The 19,715-nt window shown below is 32.3% G+C and overlaps 1 protein-coding gene across 1 annotated transcript in view; it reads right to left on the bottom strand.

The window, feature by feature from the left end:
• Positions 1-19,567, bottom strand: part of LOC107445459 (WD repeat-containing protein on Y chromosome-like) — a 21,763-nt gene extending 2,196 nt beyond the window's left edge. The window contains exons 1-7 of the mRNA XM_071178440.1: positions 19,420-19,567; positions 16,713-16,914; positions 14,628-14,924; positions 11,211-11,534; positions 9,255-9,545; positions 7,565-8,007; positions 6,463-6,615 (exon numbers count right to left, since the gene is read on the bottom strand). Of these exons, the coding sequence (XP_071034541.1) occupies positions 6,463-6,615; positions 7,565-8,007; positions 9,255-9,545; positions 11,211-11,534; positions 14,628-14,924; positions 16,713-16,824 (1,620 nt within the window). The 5' untranslated portion in view covers positions 16,825-16,914; positions 19,420-19,567. The remainder of the gene's footprint in view (positions 1-6,462; positions 6,616-7,564; positions 8,008-9,254; positions 9,546-11,210; positions 11,535-14,627; positions 14,925-16,712; positions 16,915-19,419) is intronic.
• Positions 19,568-19,715: the final 148 nt, after the last annotated feature.

Here is a 19,715-nt window from a genome sequence, read left to right as displayed (position 1 = left end):
TACGTCGCACTGGAGCTGCACAATGGGCTATTGGCGACGGTCTGGGAAACATCCCTGAGGATGATCCGAAGACATGCCATCACAATTTTGATCCTAAGCAGGGGGGATGGCACCTCCGCTTCGGTAGCCCGACGACCAGCACGCGAAGTCGAGCACTTTAAGGTAGAACAGTTTAACGAGGACCAATACCGCACACCCTCGGTTTCTAAGCAGACTGATCCAAGTGGTCATCCACCCGCACACTGACAGCAGTCAGTGATGCTTGACTTCGGTGATCTGCTGGGAACCGTGTCTTAACGATCAATCCACTCGGGGATGCAAATTTATTGTAAATACTGGTTTTATAGGGTATTATGCGAATAAACAGAAATGATTAGTTTGACTAAATTAAGTTAATGTTAGTTTGACTAATTAGTGTTATTATGAAAAAATGAAATAAAATAGTTAAAATAAATAGGAACACATATTTATTAACTTATACATGACAATAATGTGTAAAGAACAACTTTGTAAAAGTTTAACCGTGTTGATTCTAAAATTGAATTTAAATATATTATCCACAACTATACTTATAAATAACTTTGCTTCATACAGAAAGATAATAAAAAAAACTTGATTTTCCATCATTTTTTAGGTTTTAAATGTTCATTCACTTTTTTTTAGAGAATAGTTCAGTAAATGAATCTTTACTAAGCATCAAACGCTTTTCTAACTCAGATTTTAAGTTTAAATCTGTCAGCTTTTCAATCTGAAAAAGAAAGAAAAGAGGAGTGTTTAATTCTAGTGAGTTTAATATACAGAATGCGGAAAATGATTATATGTGAAACGGTAAAATATCTTTTTACCGTTTCAATATGTTTAGAAATTTATAAATTCTAAAAATACTTATGGAAAATATTTTCAAAAAAATTGCATGCAATGATGCCAAACTCGACCCTCATATCTTACCCTTTGTGGGTGAGGCAAGGGAAAGCTTCAAAATCTCAAAGAGAAACACCAATTTTCCCTTCAGTTTCGGATTTTCCATAAAAAAAGTACCCCATTCCGACTTACAAGTTGCGAGTCACGGTGGCTCAGGGAATACAGCTCTCTGATCCTGATTCAAGTCCAAGTGGTGATTGATTCTGCTTCCGGCTTGCACCGACCACAGTAGTGACGAAAAATAACCTCAGTAGTAGACGGATAATCGGTTATAATTCCCTTAACTTTGGGTTAACTGCGAAATGTTTACGCGGTTTTCCTCACCACATAACGCAAATGCAAGTTAAATCCATGAATAAGTCTTCCGCGAAGGCTAATTTGTCCTAGTGCTTGATTCAGAACTTCCCTTGTATTTTGGGTTGTGTACTAAAGATACAAGGCAACGGATACTAGAGTTTGATAGCCGTAAATCAAAAATGGGTCGACTGTTCAACGCTGGTTCTTAGCCCATATTTGGGAGTCATCCTAGATCCTAGATAATTATCTCATTTGATCATCCTAGAAAATTAGCTGTCGAGGAGAAAAAGAATATTAGCTGAAAGGAAGAGAGGAAGAAATTGTGTGGAGAAATTGTGTAATCTTGAGAAGCCTGATGGTCTATTTGAATAGAATATGTATGGGAAATTACGAAAAAATGTTTAAATAAATAATCTTTTTTGTTTTTTTTCTTGCTGCAACAGGTATTACAATTGATAAATGACAAAATAAAACAAAAAAAACTTCACAAATAACTTATGTAATGATTAGATTTACAAGGCATACAATTAAAATATTTCAAACTTCATGGTTTTAAGAGGCAACGTTTGCTACGCATCAGATATAAATTATAAGTTCAAGTACTAAAGCATCGAATACAAATTATTAGACTGTATTATTAAGTTAACAAAAACTTTTGAATAAGTTTAACTATTTACTATCTAAGAACAGGACACGCAATAAAATTACGAGGGAAATTTTTATGATGAAATTAAATTTCATTAAAAACAACGCTTTAAAGTCACGAATAGTAAAAATTTATGAAATCCCTCCACGTGTTTCAATGTCCCAATGGCACACCATCATTACTATGATAAAAGACAGGAATGGCTTACGTCATAAAGGATATAAATATACAATTAAAAGAGCCAAAAAATTAAAAGAAATAATGATTTTCTAAGATTAGACAAATACGGTACAGCAGACCTCAATTATTTGTCTAATATATTGGAATGACTTAACTGCTGCACCATATTTGCCAAATTGTTACCCCTGTATCTAATAATCCAACTGCTAATGCTGTACCATATTTGTCAAATTGTTACCTCTGTACTTAATGATCGAACTGCTAATGCTACACCATATTTGTCAAATTGTTACCTCTGTACCTAATAATCCAACTGCTAATGCTGCACCATATTTGCCAAATTGTTACCGCTGTACCTAATAATCCAATTACTAATGCTGCACCATATTTGTCCAATTGTTACCTCTGTACCTAATGATCCAAATGCTAATGCTGCACCATATTTGTCAAATTGTTACCTCTGTACCTAATAATCTAACTGCTAATGCTGCTCCATATTTGTCAAATTGTTACCTCTGTACCTAATAATCCAACTGCTAATGCTACACCATATTTGTCAAATTGTTACCTCGGTACCTAATAATCCAACTGCTAATGCTGCACCATATTTGTCAAATTGTTACCTCTGTACTTAATAATCCAACTGCTAATGCTGCACCATATTTGTCAAATTGTTACCTCTGTACCTAATAATCGAGCTGCTAATGCTGCTCCATATTTGTCAAATTGTTACCTCTGTACCTAATGATCCAATTACTAATGCTGCACCATATTTGTCAAATTGTTACCTCCGTACCTAATAATCCAATTACTAATGCTGCACCATATTTGTCGAATTGTTACCTCTGAACCTAATAATCCAACTGCTAATGCTGTACCATTTTTCTATAATATTTTTTTTTATTCTCTTAGCGGTATAATTATATTTTTTAACTGTATATTTATCTCTTTTAGTATGACGCAACTTTCGCCGGATTCTTTAATCTCTGTGTTTGCTATTCTTGTGTTTTAAACCAACTGATGAAGGAGTACAACTGTGACATAGAAATACGTATAAATATTTAATAAAATTCTACTACTCGTGATTTTAAATCCTTGTTTTTAATGAAATTTAAGACGCAATCTTTAAAATTACCAAATTCCTTCATCGATGAATTTTATTTTTATGTTTCGTATTTTTAGCCATATCATCTATACTAATTACAAGAGATTACTAATTGAGATCTTTAAAAAATGCGATGACGAAATTTCCAAGTTTTTTTAAAAATTTATTCCAGGGTTAGTTATAGAAGCATATCGTTAAGACGATTCATCGTGATTGCAAAGCGAAAAAAAGTTTGGTAACAAAAATTCTATTAAAGTTATTTATGAGGTGTTTAAAAATGAATTTATCCACTGCACTTAATTACGACTGCACCACTCAAGATTCAACATTTTTTTTCTATCTTGTCATTTTCGCTCAACGTGGACTTTTTAAATAACTCCTTCATAATGAAAATAAAACAGCTTTTAAACATATTTTATAATTTTGCGCTACTTAATCATAATCAAACTAACTTTTGGCATGTTATAACTTTTGGCAATCATACTTTTAACGTTTGGCAGCTTAATCATAATCAAACTAACTTTTGTCTTCGAAAGAATATTGCATGGATATCCAAAAATTATGGAAATGGTAAAATATTTCAAGAAATACGCATCGGATAATAAAAAATTTAAAAACCTAGGTATGAAATATTTTAAAGCGATGCATTTAATGATATCAAACTGACTCCACCCAAGCTCTAGAGCAGTGTTTCTTAACCTGTGGTTCATGGACCCCTTAGGGGTCCATGGGTCATATTTTGGGGGTCCACCGACTACTCCTAATTTTTAAAACGTTTGGATCAATAATATTTAAATAGCATTGATCTTTTTTTCTTTCTAAGAGGTGAAAATACATACATATTTGAAACTAGGTGATCGAGATACCCCAAATTCAGTACGGACTGCACACAGCCCTCAAATATCCCTGTCATATTTTTAACATCCTCCACTTTCAGTTTGCACCATCAGGGGCAACCCCCTAATGACGTCCGCTGTACTATTTTTATTATCCCCTATCAAGCTACGTACATTTGACACCTTGTTCAGGTTACTAGATCTAGAATTTCTTACTAAGAAGAAAGCCCAGTTTTTGAAATCTGGAACATTAGACAAACTTGGATTTGGTATTCCACAAAAACCTCTGGTTGAGGCATCTCTCAAAGCTGCATATCATATTGCTAAAAGCAAGAAACCGCATACTATTGGAGAGGCGTTAATTAAGCCATGTCCACTGGAGATGGTTGAATTAGTTTGTAGATTGGAACAGAGAAAAAAACTTTAGGCAATTCCATTTTCAAATGATGTGACGCATTCAAGAATAGTTGAAATTTCTTGCAATATCTTGAAAAAGATCATCGATGAATAGTATGCAACTGGGTGAAACTACAGATATCTCGAATTATACTCAACTTCTTGTTTTAGTTCGTTACGTGTCTCTTGATACTATCAAAGAAGAATTCTTATTTTGTGAGTCTCTTTTGCAAACTACAAAGGCAGTTGATGTTTTAGCAATGTTAAATGTTTCCTTTACCAAACAAGACTTCGGCTGGAAAGAAAAACTTCATGCACTTCGTACAGATGGAGCACCTGTGATGCTTGGCAATAAATCTGGTTCTGCCCTGTTGGTAAAAAAAAAGTCTCCTAATGTTCTTGTTACTCATTGTTTTTTACATAAACATGCGCTGGCTACAAAAACTCTTCCAACCAGCTTAAAAGAAGCATTATCAAAAGTTATTAAAACTGTAAATTTTATTAGACGTAGAGCTCTTAATCATCGTCTCTTTAAAACGCTGTGTCAAGAAATGGACGCAGAACATGAGGTACTTCTGTACCACACGGAATTGCGCTGGCTGTCACGAGGGCAGGTTTTGAAACAATTTTTCATGTTGAAGATCGAATTATCACTTGTTCTAGAAGAAAAAGATAACTCATTCTTCGAATATTTAAACAAAAAAGATTTTACCTATAAATTGGCTTACCTGGCAGATAATTTTAACCACATGAACAATATAAGTCTTTTAATTCAAGGACCCGATATCACCATTATGGATGCAACTGAGAAATTACAAGCATTCTAATTGAAGATGCCACTTTGAAAAAAATAGAATTCAAAATGAGATATATGCAAACTTTTAAATGTTGGACGAAGTGCTTTCTGAAAATGGATCTTGGCAAGATAATTTGTTACTGAATAACTTAAAAATGAAATCTGTGAGCACCTGGAAGTGCTTCAAGTTTCATTGAAAAAATATTTTAAATTGGATGAGATAAAGATAAAAGATGAGTTGTGGATTCGTCATCCTTTTCCTTGTGATATTGACTGTATCGATGATATGAACCTTGCCAAAGATCAGCTTATAGATCTTAGAACAAAGTCCTTGCTAAAAATGGATTTCGATTCAAAAACACTCGGAGAGTTCTGGTCTTCAGTGAAAGAAGCCTACCCATTGCTTGTAAAGCAAGCGATTTCAGCTATAATTTCGTTAGCTACAGTGTATCTTAACGAAGCCGGACTTTCCACAGTTGTGACAATAAAAACAAAACATCGTTATCGATTGAATGTTGAACATGTTATGCTCGTTGCTTTGTCGAAAACCATCCCTCTATTCAATTTATTATTTAAGGAAAAGCAGCAGCAACCTTCAGACTAAATATTTTAATTTTAAATATTTTGTATACTATTGAAATAATAAAATTAAATGCTGAAATAAATAAAATACTAAAAATTGATGTTTTTTGCAATTTTTTTTTCTCAGGGGTGTGGTCCGTGACTTCTTAAAAAATTTTAAAAGGGGTCCATTGTATCAAAAAGGTTAAGAAACGCTGCTCTAGAGAGTTACCTCGACCTCAGCTGATATGGTGGAGTCAAGTTATGGTGCCAAATTGGTTATTTCAATATATCAACCATGTCTAGTTTTATTTTTCCGATCTGACATATATTTCTCAAGAAATCGCCAGATTCAACAATTTGTATCCGTTTTAGAATCCTGCCATCTGCGAACTGAAGGAATCGGAATCTGCAATGAAAACTGGCTGGCTCATCTTTAAGATTTTGAAATTGGTCTCCGTCTCAACATCACGGTGTGAGGCTGAGGGTTCATGTTTGAAATCATTGAGTGAATCTTTTGAAAATATTTCATGAATGCATTCTTAGATTTTGGCATTTTCCTTGCTTTTCAGACACCCCTGCATGATCTCCGCAAGAAAATAGGTTGACGAAAAGTTTGATGTTTATTTCGTTGGTAATTTGTAACTCATTAAATTGTGTTGAAGACTTTTTTTAACTAGGTTTGATCTGGAGATTAAGCTTGATTCAAAATCTATGATCTTACATTGATGTGCTTTGCATCTCTTTTCGTCATTTCTTTTCGCTCCATCCATTTTAATGGTATTTCTTTCAGTTCTTCAGGCTCATAAACTAACCGACACCTCCGTATTGCTTGTATGCCTCTTTCCCAATGCGGTTTCCATCCACTGTTTAGTACCTTCATTTAGAAAAAATAAAATATTCTAACATATCCAGGATAATAGGTTACTAAGCAAACTATTCTCAATTTAAATGGAAAAATCATATCATAGTTTGTTTAATTTAATTCCGGCATTCACTGAAAGTAATTATTTATATACTTACACTACAGAGATAGACAGTTCAAATTTGCATTTGCAGAAAGTTACGCAGTTTTCATCTAAATCCGCTGAAATATATGACTTTTATTTATTTTTATTTATATTTTTTTGCACGAAAATTTCTTGTGTTGAACATGAACTATTTAGAATGATGGCTGGGAATATTTCTTTAAAATTTGGTTATAATCAACAAGAGGGTTATTATGAGAACTCACCGAAGTTCTATTGTTTAAAAGTAGCACTGGGTAAGGGTTAAATCAGTATTTATTTTGATATTTTTGATAGACTCAAGATCGGAATTCTTTTTGCATTTGGTATGCTGGTAACAGAAAAAAGCAGTTTGTTAGTCAAATGAATTTCTTAGTAATCTGAATTTCACGAAATAGTTTTGATATAAAAGAAGAATCAGAAGTCATTGAAGTAAATATATGTTATGCAGCTTTTAAAACCATGGAACAGTTATTATTTTAACTAAATTGAAAAAAAAAATTCGATATTTGCCTCCCTGAAATTTCGATATCACGAAATTTCAACGTCTTTCTTGAGTTCGAGAGATAGAGGTTGGAATGACCTTTTTTTATTTTCATAAACTAGTTAACAAATGCTCTGTTTAGTATTTTTATGCGCTAAATCTTAAAATCAAGGTTCAAATTTCGAAGACTTCAATCAAATTTAATCAAATGCTGCCTACAGGAATAAGACAACGCATGCTTTTATGAAATCTCTTACAAATTCAGTTTCCCAAAATATATTAAAATTTTTAAACATACTTATTTTAAGTTGAACAGTTATACAATTCTGGCGTACCTGGAGAGTTAAAGCTGACGCTACCGCCTGAATGTCTTTTGGCAAATGATGTTTCCTAGCTGAGTGTTTCAATGGTTTCTGTATTACTTCAGACAAGCCTAGTTCCCTTAAAAATTTACCAGCCAATGTCCATAAGCGAACTGATCCTTTTTTTCCTGCCGTTATAACCATGGACTGTTCATTGCAGTAGCTGATTTTAAGAATGGGTCTCACATGAGCACGATAGCAGTTCAGCAAAATAGGCGCATAGCCAAGTTCAGCTCCACCATCAGCATCGAATTTTGAATATTCCCGGTGGTTCTTTTCTATCAGTTTCTGCATACGTAAGAAAGGATAATAACTCATATGGTGTTGTTTTGATTCACGAGAGTTTGCTGGCACGGAACCAAATGACGAATAATAATCTTCCAAATCATAGGTTCGCAAATATCCTTGAGTGTCACCTGTAAAGAAAAGAATTGCGACAAAATCTTTTGATTAAAATACATCTATAACTATTGCTATCCATTAAAAGAAAGGACTTGGGGTAATATAATTATAAATCACACTTTTCCAATAGTTCAGATAAGCGTTTGTGGTGCAAACTACCATGATTTTCATGTTGGTAATAAGATGTTTCTGTGCATTGTGCTGTCATCTATAAAAAGTTTTGAGAACTTGTGAAGCACCTATCTAGGTACAATAAGAAAAAGATTCGAAAATGCCACCTTTGCTAAAAGTGAGGATTATATTGCCCCAAGCCTTTCAAATCTTGCACTGATTACTTGTAACATTAAAATAAAAAAAATTATTTCTTATAATACAAATCACTCACTATAAAAATCAAAAATCAATGAAGTTCCAATAAATGTGAACCAATCAATATTGATGACATTGTGCAATCAGCTTAAAAGAAGTCTCAAATTTAAAGTAGAACTTCAAAGATTGACTCCCAATATCTTTAATCGACTGTGTTAAGTCATAAATATGAAGAGCTGATTGCAATAATGTAAAATACTTTGAAGTTTCAAGTTATTTTTAACTATCTCCGTTATTTTGTTACATGCCTTCGCTTCCTCTAATTAATGAGCAACTTAATTATTTTATATTTGCTTAATTTTATTCTCTTTTTCTGAATCGAAATAGATATTAAATATCTATGTAATAAAAACGTGATTTTTTTAAAGAATTGTTCGCGAATTAAAGGCATGTTTGTAATCAATTACTACTCCATAGTAAATACTGTCCGAATTAGTAGTAAATTAACATCAGAATCTCCTCCTATTTGCAGCCTCATATTTTTGCTCCTTGCTGTTGTGATAAACGTGAAAATTCATAAAGAAACACTATAAACAGAATTTTCGGTATTATAAAATAATAACAAAATCTTACAGATGTCCTGTTCTAAACCATTTAAACTCTTTTTTTGTGATAAATTTCAGCAGAAAAAAAGAAGAAAAATGTATATTTTGAGACACATTCATATGTAACACAATAATGACAATTTTGAGACAATAATTCATGTGAAACGCAAGCGTGTTGTGATACAAGATTTGAGATACAATTCTAAAACTGAAACTTTTTGTTTACGGCTGTTAGCGGTGCTATCAGGTGCTATACGCGAAAGGTTAATGAAATAGAAGCAAAAATAAATTGCAAATCTAAATTATTAAGTAGAAATGGAGTTAAATAATATGATTTAACATGGTACCTGAAAAGAGCACATCGTTCTTTTGATCAGTTTCGATGCAGAGAATAGCATCATATGGCCTGAAAACTGCTTTAAATCTAGACAGTAATCGCCACTGGTTCACTTTATTAGTGCTTATGACATTCCAAAAACGTATTTTCCCGTCCACTCCGCATGATACGAGATTCCCAACCGAATGTTCCATTTGTCGCGTTGACAAGTATAAAATTTGACTTATACCACATCTTTTCCGTTTGTTCACTTCAGATTTTGCCAGGTAAGTGCTATCAACTTCGTCTCCAGTGTTTGAAGCTGAAAATGACATAAAGAAATGAAAACTGAAAGGATGAAAGTGATAGATATGGTATTTTATACTGTGCAGATTTCTTAAATTTGTTTTTGGAATAAAATTAGAATATTAATAAACGTTTCCTGAAAATAAATGAATTTATTTAAGCTATTTACGGAAATTTTTGTTGGCATAGCGTAATAACTGAGTATTTCAACATAGCTACAGTATATGAAAATATTGCTTATGCATTTCGCTGCTCCTTCGGTATATCAATTGAAAGGCTTAATGTGAAATAATAGTAAGTCATATACTTTTTGGAAATGAATTTTCCTATCTTGACCAACTAATATATTGATTCGCAACTGAAGAAACAACACAAGTACTTCGCGATAAATTTCGAAAAAAAGAGGCTTCGCCGCTATTTTCTTTCTATTGTTAAAGCTTTGATCGCTGAAATAGAAATTCAGAAAAATGCATAAACAAAACTTAATTTAGAAAAGAAAAATAAATAATTTTTGAGCACGTAGCTGATCATACAAAAATGCCCAATATAGTAAAAATCTCAATCTTGAATTTTGTGTCGCTTGCGATGATTTTTCTGTCGCACAGCAGTATAAATAAAGTCAGATGTTACTTTTTCAAATGAATTTTCCAATTTCGGGCTACGCATCAAAGAATGATGAGTCACATAATTTTTATAAATTAATTTATTATCTTGAACCCGGAAAACAAATATAGATAAACCAATTTACTACATTTGGGGGCCCATCTTAGATTTGGCGATTTGTAAATAAACCTAGAGGCAATTACAAGACGGTAAACAAAAGTTACGATAACCTGAAAGTAACGTCACTGAAGGCAAAGATAGCAAAGAATACCATATCAACCAGAAATGGGGTTTCCGCAAAACTGAACGAAAACTATTGCAGAAGAAAGGGCACCAATTTTTATCCATATAAATTTCGAGGGTTTAGCAAGCAATGCAAATAAGTCATACATATTTTGCAAATGAATTTTCGTGTCTTTGGCTAGACAAAAAGTAGTGATCTGTCACATGTTTTTTTTAAAATTAATATTCGTATCTTACACTAGGCGGCAAGATAACGCACTTTTTTACAAATGAATTTTTCCTACCTTTGTCTAGAAGAAATCTGAAGCGGAGATAGTTCAATCAGTATTGTGAGATGCGTTGCATGATCTTTTTGCAAAATGTCAAGCCACTTCAGAATGAGAGCAGCAAGTAAAATTGACCCGATTAATGATTTAAACTATCTTAGTTTAATTCTTATGAACAGTGAAATCATATCGACATTCGATGATGGAAAATATAAACACAAAAGTGTCCTTAACCAAAATTCCAAAAAAGAAACTAGGCAAAGTAAAGTCATAATTCCTGAATACTCCTTTCTGGTATCAATGTTTTTACACCAACTTATATTCTGATTTTTGACCAAACATTCCTGAGAACAAAAAAAATTAAACCAGTAATTTGTTTACGATTGTTTTCTGAAAGTTTAATTTTAAGTATCCAAGTGAGGCACATCATTATAATTTTTTGTGGCTTATCATGTTATTTCACAGCGAATCATTCAACATTAATAGATCAAGTTGTCAAGTATAGTGTTTCATAGTTGCAGATAATGCTTTGATGAATCATTTAATTATTCATTAAATATATCAATTACCGTCAGCTTCATCCATCATGTGTAATTTCACATCGCCATTTTTCCACAACCATGCTACTATCTCACCATCACAAGATGCTGTAGCAAGAATATTTTTGGAGCAGCAAGCCATACTGATGACAGACTGCTTATGAACTCTCTTCCATTCTGCTCCTTCCAAGATGGTGTCACCGTCATCATAAAAACTAATAATCTGTCCAAGGGAACCACCAGCAAATATCTCAAAGCCTTCTGTTGTTAAGGATAGTACCCTGAACTTAGCATGAAATGAACGAAGACATATACCCAAATAAAAGTTCCACACTTTAATACTTCCATCTCGTCCTATTAAGAAAATATAAATATTAAAGCAAACTGCAGATGGGTTGACCAAATAAAAAATGGACGAGTATGTTAGCGTTAGAAATACGGCGCCATTTGTGTTGCCAAATGTATTGTATTTCTAACGCTAACGCCTTCTCCATAACCCTGAATAATGGCATTGCCTCCATTCAGCAATGGATTTATGTGAGATCATTAGATTTGCTTGGCCTAAATGATGGTAGATTTGATATCAATGATCGTCTTTCATGAATATTTTCAGACTATTTTTCCGAGCCGTTTTTCCAAAACAATGTTCTCTAGAAACCACAAGCAATCGCTAATAAATATCCTCATTTTGTTCATCTTTTGAAATTTGTATTACTGCGTGTTGCTTTATTTTGAATGCATCTACTCGAGCACAATTTTACATTCACTTCAAATTCTCTCATGTCTAATCTGTGGTGCAATTTTGTTTGTTACCTAAATTTAAAACCAGGGAGGGTGGCGCTGCTAACACTATTGTCGTTCTGATGCTATCCGGTATGTTATTTTTCATTTTAAAAATCCTTGCAAATTTAAAAAGTCAAATATAGCGCAGTTTTTTTAAAAAGTCATTAGATAATTGGGGCAATTCTCTGCCCTTAGCTTCAGAAATTTTTATCAGTAATAGTATTTGAGCACTATTTGAAAGCCTATTCTCAAAAGAATTTTTTATTTTTAAGAAAAGTATCTGTAACAGTTGTTCAGAGGAATTGAATTGAGAATGAAAAATACTATGCCATTATTACCCCCCTCAAAAAATTACATTTTCCAGTTCTATTAAAATCAGCGCTTAAAGAGTTCCTTAAAGATTATATAAATTACATAATTAAAGATATAAAACTGTTTAATTAATAATGACTTTATATTAAAATAGAACCTGATAAGAAATCAATTTTAAAATTTTTAATTTCTTTAAAATTAATGCAAATCGACCCCATAGCTCTAATAAGAACCATATAAATAAGGAATATATCCATTAAGTATGCTGCAAAGTTGACAGTATATATTTACAAGTATTACTCAACAGTTTTGTTTATTACACATTACTGTATTAAAAAAAGTTTAAATTCATCTATTGGAAAAAAGATTTTGATTTGTTTTAATTAATATGCATTAGACATATTATACTACACTGGTTATCATAAATTAAGGAAAATTCACAAAAATCGCGATAACTCAAGAAATTACACATGGAATTTTATGAAACTTACCCACAATATACAACACATAGTAAGGTATTAAACAACATAAAAAGAAATTATCAGACATTAATAGTAGTATAGAAATTAGCACATGTATAAAATAAACANATCTCAAAGCCTTCTGTTGTTAAGGATAGTACCCTGAACTTAGCATGAAATGAATGAAGACAAATACCCAAATAAAAGTTCCACACTTTAATGCTTCCATCTCGTCCTATTAAGAAAATATATATATTAAAGCAAACTGCATAAGGGTTGCTCAAATGAAAAATGGACAAGCATGTTAGCGTTAGAAATACTTTGCCATTGGTGGTGCCAAATGTATTGCACTCCTAAGGTTAACACTTCCTCCATAACCCTGAATAATGGCATTGCCACCATTCAGCAATGGATTAATGCGAGATCATAAGATTTGGTTGGCCTAAGTGATGGCAGATCTGATATCGATGAATGTCTTTCATGAATATTTTCACACTATTTTTCCGAGCCGTTTTTCCCTCTAGAAACCACAAACACTCGCTAATAAGTACACTCATTTTGTTCATCTTTTGAAATTTGTATTACTGCGTGTTGCTTTATTTTGAATGCATCGACTCGAGCACAACTTCACATTCACTTTAAATTCTCACATGTGAAATCTGTTGTGCAGTTTTTTTTTTAATCTAAATTTTAAACCAGGGAGGGTGGCGCTGTTAACACTATTGTCGTTCTGACGCTATCCGGTATGTTATTTTTCATTTGAAAAATCCTTGCAAATTTAAAAAAATAAAATATAGCATAGTTTTTTTTTAAAAAAAAAAGTTATTATATAATTGAGGCAATTCTATTACTCTAAGCTTTAGAAATTTTTATCAACAATAGTATTCGAGGACTATTTGAAAACAAATTCTCAAAAGAATTTTTATTTTTAATCAAAGTATATAATATCTGTAACAGTTGTTCAAAGGAATGGAATTGAGAATGAAACATACTATGCCATTATTACCGGAAAAAATATTACATTTTCCAGTTCTATTAAGATCAGCGCTTAAAGAGCTCTTTAAAAATTATATAAATTACATAATTAAAGTTATAAAACTGTTTAATTAATGATGACTTTATATTAAAATGGAACCTGATAAGAAATCATATTTAAAATTTTTTATTTCTGTAAAATTAATGCAAATCGACCCCATAGCTCTACAAGAAGTTACAAAGAACCATATAAATAAGGAATACATCCATTAAGAATGCTGCAAAGTTGACAGTACATATTTACAAGTATTACTCAACAGTTTTGTTTATTACACATTACTGTATTGAAAAAAGTTTAAATTCATCTATTGGAAAAAAGATTTTGATTTGTTTTAATTAATATGCATTAGACTATTTACCTTCAGTTTAATAGCTTTAGTTTTACTCATGTGTGCGAGGTGTCCTGTAATTTTTGCTTTTATATTTTCAAAATTTTTAAAAAAATTAAACATAAAGAAGTATAAAGAGTGTAAAGAAATTTATATAAAGAAAGACTGATATATTTAAGTCGAAAAAAAAAACTAAAAAGTATCAAAATCTAGCGATTACTGCTGAGAGCGGCAGCGTTAAAAAATCAAAATCCGTTTGATTGCAGGAGAACAAAGAGGAGTTAAAAGGTGATATTTTGAAACATGCTCAAGTTTCACTAGGTTATCATTAAAGTGTTGGTGTTTACCATTTCGCTCTCTAACTAGTGATGAGATAAATAGTGGTAGCGTTTTTGTTTCCTCCTTGGTTAAATATTCATTTGCAATCCATTATTTGTTTACTTCATTTTTAGCAAGGAATGATAAAATACAAATTAAGGGTAATCGTTAGTGAAATATCCACTGTGTTCATGTTTTTATGCTATTACCTGCTGTAATAAGTCTTTTTCCTGTAGGATCCAGAGTTGCTGAAGTCACTCTAATTGCTTTAATAAGACCATACCTGTTTTCGGTTTCATGCAAGTTTTTGAACTCGTTAATCAACTCATTGGTTTCAATTTTCCATACAGCAACTGATGAATCATTTCCAACTGTGACAAGACACTCAAATGGAGCGCTGTAGGCAACTAAAAGAATGAGATCACTCTCGGGATGTGCACTCGTCCGATTGGTGCGTTCAAAGATTTTTAATACTCCTACGCGATTGGAGGTCAAAATCAAACGTCCTAGAAAATAAAAAAGGAACGGCTGTAGAGTTTAAGTTTCAAAATACAGGTTAATTTTATTTTATAACCGATTTTGAACAGCCGATGTAATTCTGAGATTACATTTACCCATTTTTAACTTCGTATAGCCCTGTAATTTTTAACCTAACCTAGTAGACAAGGGGACTTCTGAATCAAGCATTGAGAGAAATTAGCCATCATGGAGGACTTTTAATTGGAACTAACCCGTATTTACGTTACACGGAGATTAGGATAACGAGAACCTCCTATAGTTACCCAGATAGCAAGGGGAATCTTACCCAGATACGTCTATCACTGAGGATATTTAATGTCAGCACTTTGGACGATGCAGAACTCATATCCACCAGCTATTGCTGGGATTAGGAGGTTATCGTTGGGAGGTTATCGTTTAATCCCCGGCTCATAAAAATACAGGGTTGGCCTGAATGATTTCAAAGGGTTATATTTACTAACAAGTAAGCGACGTACAAAGTTAGTTGATGCATGGAAAAATGCAGACACTCGTCAAGATTCTGTGTACCTACCACTAGTGTTCGATGTGTTAACAGACCTTCGACATCCCCTACACAACCCAGCCAGCTCCATCCATACTTTCAATTGCATGTTTCCATCCATGTCCGTCACAGCACTGCTGTGCAGTAGGAAAATCAACGTAAGCGACAAAAAAAAAAGAAAGAAAGAAAGAAAATTGAGATTTTTACATATTTGGAATCTTTCTACGATAAGCTACTAATTGCTAAAAAAATTGTTTTACAAATTTCTGAAATTCTATTTTTAGCTTTCATAGCATTAGTAAGGATAGGAAAATATTTGTCAAGCTACTTATCGCCTTATTTCGAAATCTATCGTAAAGCACTTACGTTTTTTTTCCAGTTGCACGGCAGAACAGCAGTGACGTATTTTTACAGCGTTTTTTTTAAATTTTATTTTACTTTAAAACCGGCGTTGAACAACCGACCCATTTCTGGGTTAACAACAATCAATGTTTAACACCATACTTTTGTATCCAACTCAGAAGACAATGCAATTCCAGGATTAGAACAAAACAGCCTCTGTGGAGGACTTTTTGGTGGAAAACCGCATTTTCGTTACACGGATAAGAAAACTACGAAACCCCAACGTCTAGTCCGATTACATAGGGATTGTAACTCATGATTCGTCTACTACTGAGGCTCTATAGTGGCTAACTTTTAACTGACAATTTAAGAATATTATAATACCAGTGTTGTGTAATATTCAATATTTAATCTCGGTATAAAAACTTTAGACATTAAATAAAAGTTAGAGGAAATGTAAAGTTTGTGTTTATACACAAGTTATCACGATTTTAAATATAATGATATCTCTCCCAAAAATAAACCAATCAATGTAGAAATTTGAATAATTTCTTAAATAATAATTGCAAAATATAACTGCAATATGTAAATTTGTGGCATATGTAAACAATGAAGTGACGTCAAAGAGCATAAAATTTCATGTTTGATCATAAGCCTGTGTTTCTGAAATTAGAAATTTGAGATAGATAAGTTCTATTACGTAACTTTTTGAGTAAGGTCATTTTTGTGATTTTTCCTTCATTCATGATAATCAGTGCATTATAAAACAAAAATTAAACTTTACTTGATTCACTTCGTTTTTATTCAAGTAAGAATTTTATTCACCAAAAAAAGCAAAAAAAACTGTTAAATTTAAGATATTAAGTAAAAAAAAAATGAATATATTCTGTATAAAAGTTTCATCAAAAAACTGCAGAGTAATTACTCTTACCAGTCTCAGAATCCATATAAATGGAAGACAGATTTTGTTTTCTGGGAAAGTCACTTTCTCTAAACTTCATTATTTGCAAGCAAGTTGGACTCATGAGATCCCATACCCGCATATTTTTGAATCTATCAATAGAGACTAAAATCAAACGGGTGTTATCAATGGCAACGTGAGATATTGATGTAACATGTCCGGTCAGAGTCTCCTATAAAGAAATAATTGTACGGTTTCTCATAAGAAACCATGTTAATTATATTTATCTATGCAAAGTAGACTTAAAAAAGCAACAGCAAGTTTACAATTTTCTTTTATTTAAAAAAAATGCTTAAAAACATTTAGAAACAAATTAGAATCATAGTGCCATGAACAAAATATTTTGTTACGAAAACAGTTACATTCTTTTTGTTGAATTACACGCAACAGGTTGTTACAGGATGGCAATAATCAGGATCAATAAAATGGCAGATATTATTTTATTTGGTATTGATGTCACTTTCTTCATTGGCGGCGCAACGTTTTGACTTATTTTATATCCTACCACTTACTTCAAAATAAAATTGCATATTTATTTTTAAAATTAATTGTAGATTTCTGAATCAAATTGTAAATTAGATATGTTAAAGTTAAAATGAAAGCGAAATCAAGTCTAGTCATACACATATTCTGATATTACTTCTTCTCTTGATTGTCGCCACTTTTTATTATTCCACCGATGGAATGACGTTCGCGTTGGTGCATTTTTGAACAAAAAATCTAACCCCAGTTACTCACATTCAGTCGTTAGCACAGTATGCATCAAATGTCATACGGAGGTGTAGGATGGTACGGTACCACGGCACCAGGCAAAGACCGATTAAAAAGAATAGGGTTTTGTAAAGAGTTCGAGGTAGGAGGTTAATATTAGGGGCATGGAATTTTAGTTCTGAAGATGCAAGCCTGACTAAAACTTTTGCTAGAGACTATTTTCATTAAAAATATGAACAATATTTTAAATATTAAGAGATGTTCTTGGTGACCAAAACCATAAAGTTGTAGTTATTTATGCCGAACTAGAACTGCACAATGGGATATTGGCGGCGGTCTGGGAAACATTCCTGAGGATAATCCGAAGACATGCCATCACAGTTTTGATCCCCTTGCGATGCTAATTTGAGCACTTTACGGTAGAAGAGTTCAACTGAGGTCGATACAGCAAATCCTCGGTCCCTTTAAACCCTGATCAAAGTGGTCACCCATCCGCACACTGACCTCAGTCAGTGATGATTGACTTCGGTGTTCTATTAGGATCTGTGTCTTACAATCAGTCCACTGTGGGACACCAAAACCATAAAATAACTAAAACAAGGAAACATATTTATTGCAAATGATAATATTAACTGAAGCAGGGTTCCCATAAGGTCAATATGTTTTTAATATCATCAACAAATTACTAAAAGTCATCAAAATAAGAAAAATATCAGAAATGTTTTGCATTGCTACCTTTCGGCACAAAAATAACGTATGTCAATTGCAGTCCTAGTGACAAACTCTATAACTTTCAAACTGTTGAACTAGACTCAAACTCTGTTACTTACTCTCTAGCCTTAAATATTTTATAGCCGATGGCGAGCTGGCTAGCAGAAATTTCATACCTAGGGATAATTACAGACATGTTATGTTAATTAACTCTAAAATTAATTATTTTAAAGAAAATTTAAACTTTTATCTTCAGATCTTTTTAAAAATAAAACCTCTGACTATTGTCCGCGTGTGTTAAACTTTGCATGTGCGTTGGAACATTGACGAACAATGGACTTCTTCGGCGATTCTTCAGCGAAATATTTTGGGGTTCATAAGCAGCTGGATAATACTTAAAAAGTGGCTATAATTTTAAGATAAAAATTTGTATTTCATTATGATTGCATCTACAGGAACTCTTAATAAATCTGATGAAATATATCGAGATCATCAGGTTTAGGTTTTCAATTAAAAAATGGAAAACCTTAAATATTGTAAGCTTCTTTGTAACAAAATTGATAACATAATTGATCCAGCTGTGCATAAGTCCTGATTTTTTTTGTGTCTCTTGAACCGACACCGGGATAAAGCTCTACTTTAACTTAAAATTAAGAAAGAAGAACTTTGAAGTACTTTTTCTTAGAAAAATACAAAATCTATTTCCAAAACAATATCCCGTCCTCAACCTCTTGCAATTCGAACTACGAAAATCTGCATGAAATCTGTAAAATAACTGCAAGCCAGCTAAGTGTTTTACGAGGAAAAAAATAAATTATAAATAAAACCTTCTGTAATTAAGCTGTGCTTTAAAAACCTTCAGGTGATCCAACTTTACGTATAAGAAAACGTATTTTTTGAATCTGAATTTTAATATAATTTTTAAATAACTGGAAATTTAAGAAATATTTTATCATACAAACTATTTTTATGTAAGTAAAAAATGAATGACTCTAAAATTTAAAACTATTTTTTAAAGTTTACATTATTAATTAAAAGAAGAATGGACAGTTTTGAAAATTGATTCAGTTTTTTTCCAGAGAAAATAGTACATCAATTTTTTTTTAAATTTTACTTACTGGGATATAATATTTTTTCCCATTAAAAATTTTTTGTTGTGTCTCTATTACAACTACACATGATTTCTATGTGAATTGACAAAATTTAATTTATAATTATTAACATAATGTATTTCGGCAGTTGTAACTATACTCACGTTACATGATTTGTTTACTGCTGGATTCCATATTTTAATAACATGATCAACAGTTCCAGTCACAATCCAGTTCAATTTTTCACAGAAATCGAAACATGTTACACCACCCTCTGTTGAGAAACTCAATGATTTGCCTTCACCAAGATGATGTATANATGCATACTAAGAGAGCTCTGTTAAACTTTGCATGTGCGTTGGAACATTGACGAACAATGGACTTCTTCGGCGATTATTCAGCGAAATATTTCGGGGTTCATACGCACCTGGATAATACTTAAAAAGTGGCTGTAATATTA

This window comes from Parasteatoda tepidariorum, chromosome 3 (genome assembly GCF_043381705.1).
Source record: "Parasteatoda tepidariorum isolate YZ-2023 chromosome 3, CAS_Ptep_4.0, whole genome shotgun sequence".
Classification (NCBI taxonomy): Eukaryota; Metazoa; Arthropoda; class Arachnida; order Araneae; family Theridiidae; genus Parasteatoda; species Parasteatoda tepidariorum.
Note: the sequence above shows the minus strand (reverse complement) of the source record. Positions and strands in the feature narration are given on the sequence as shown.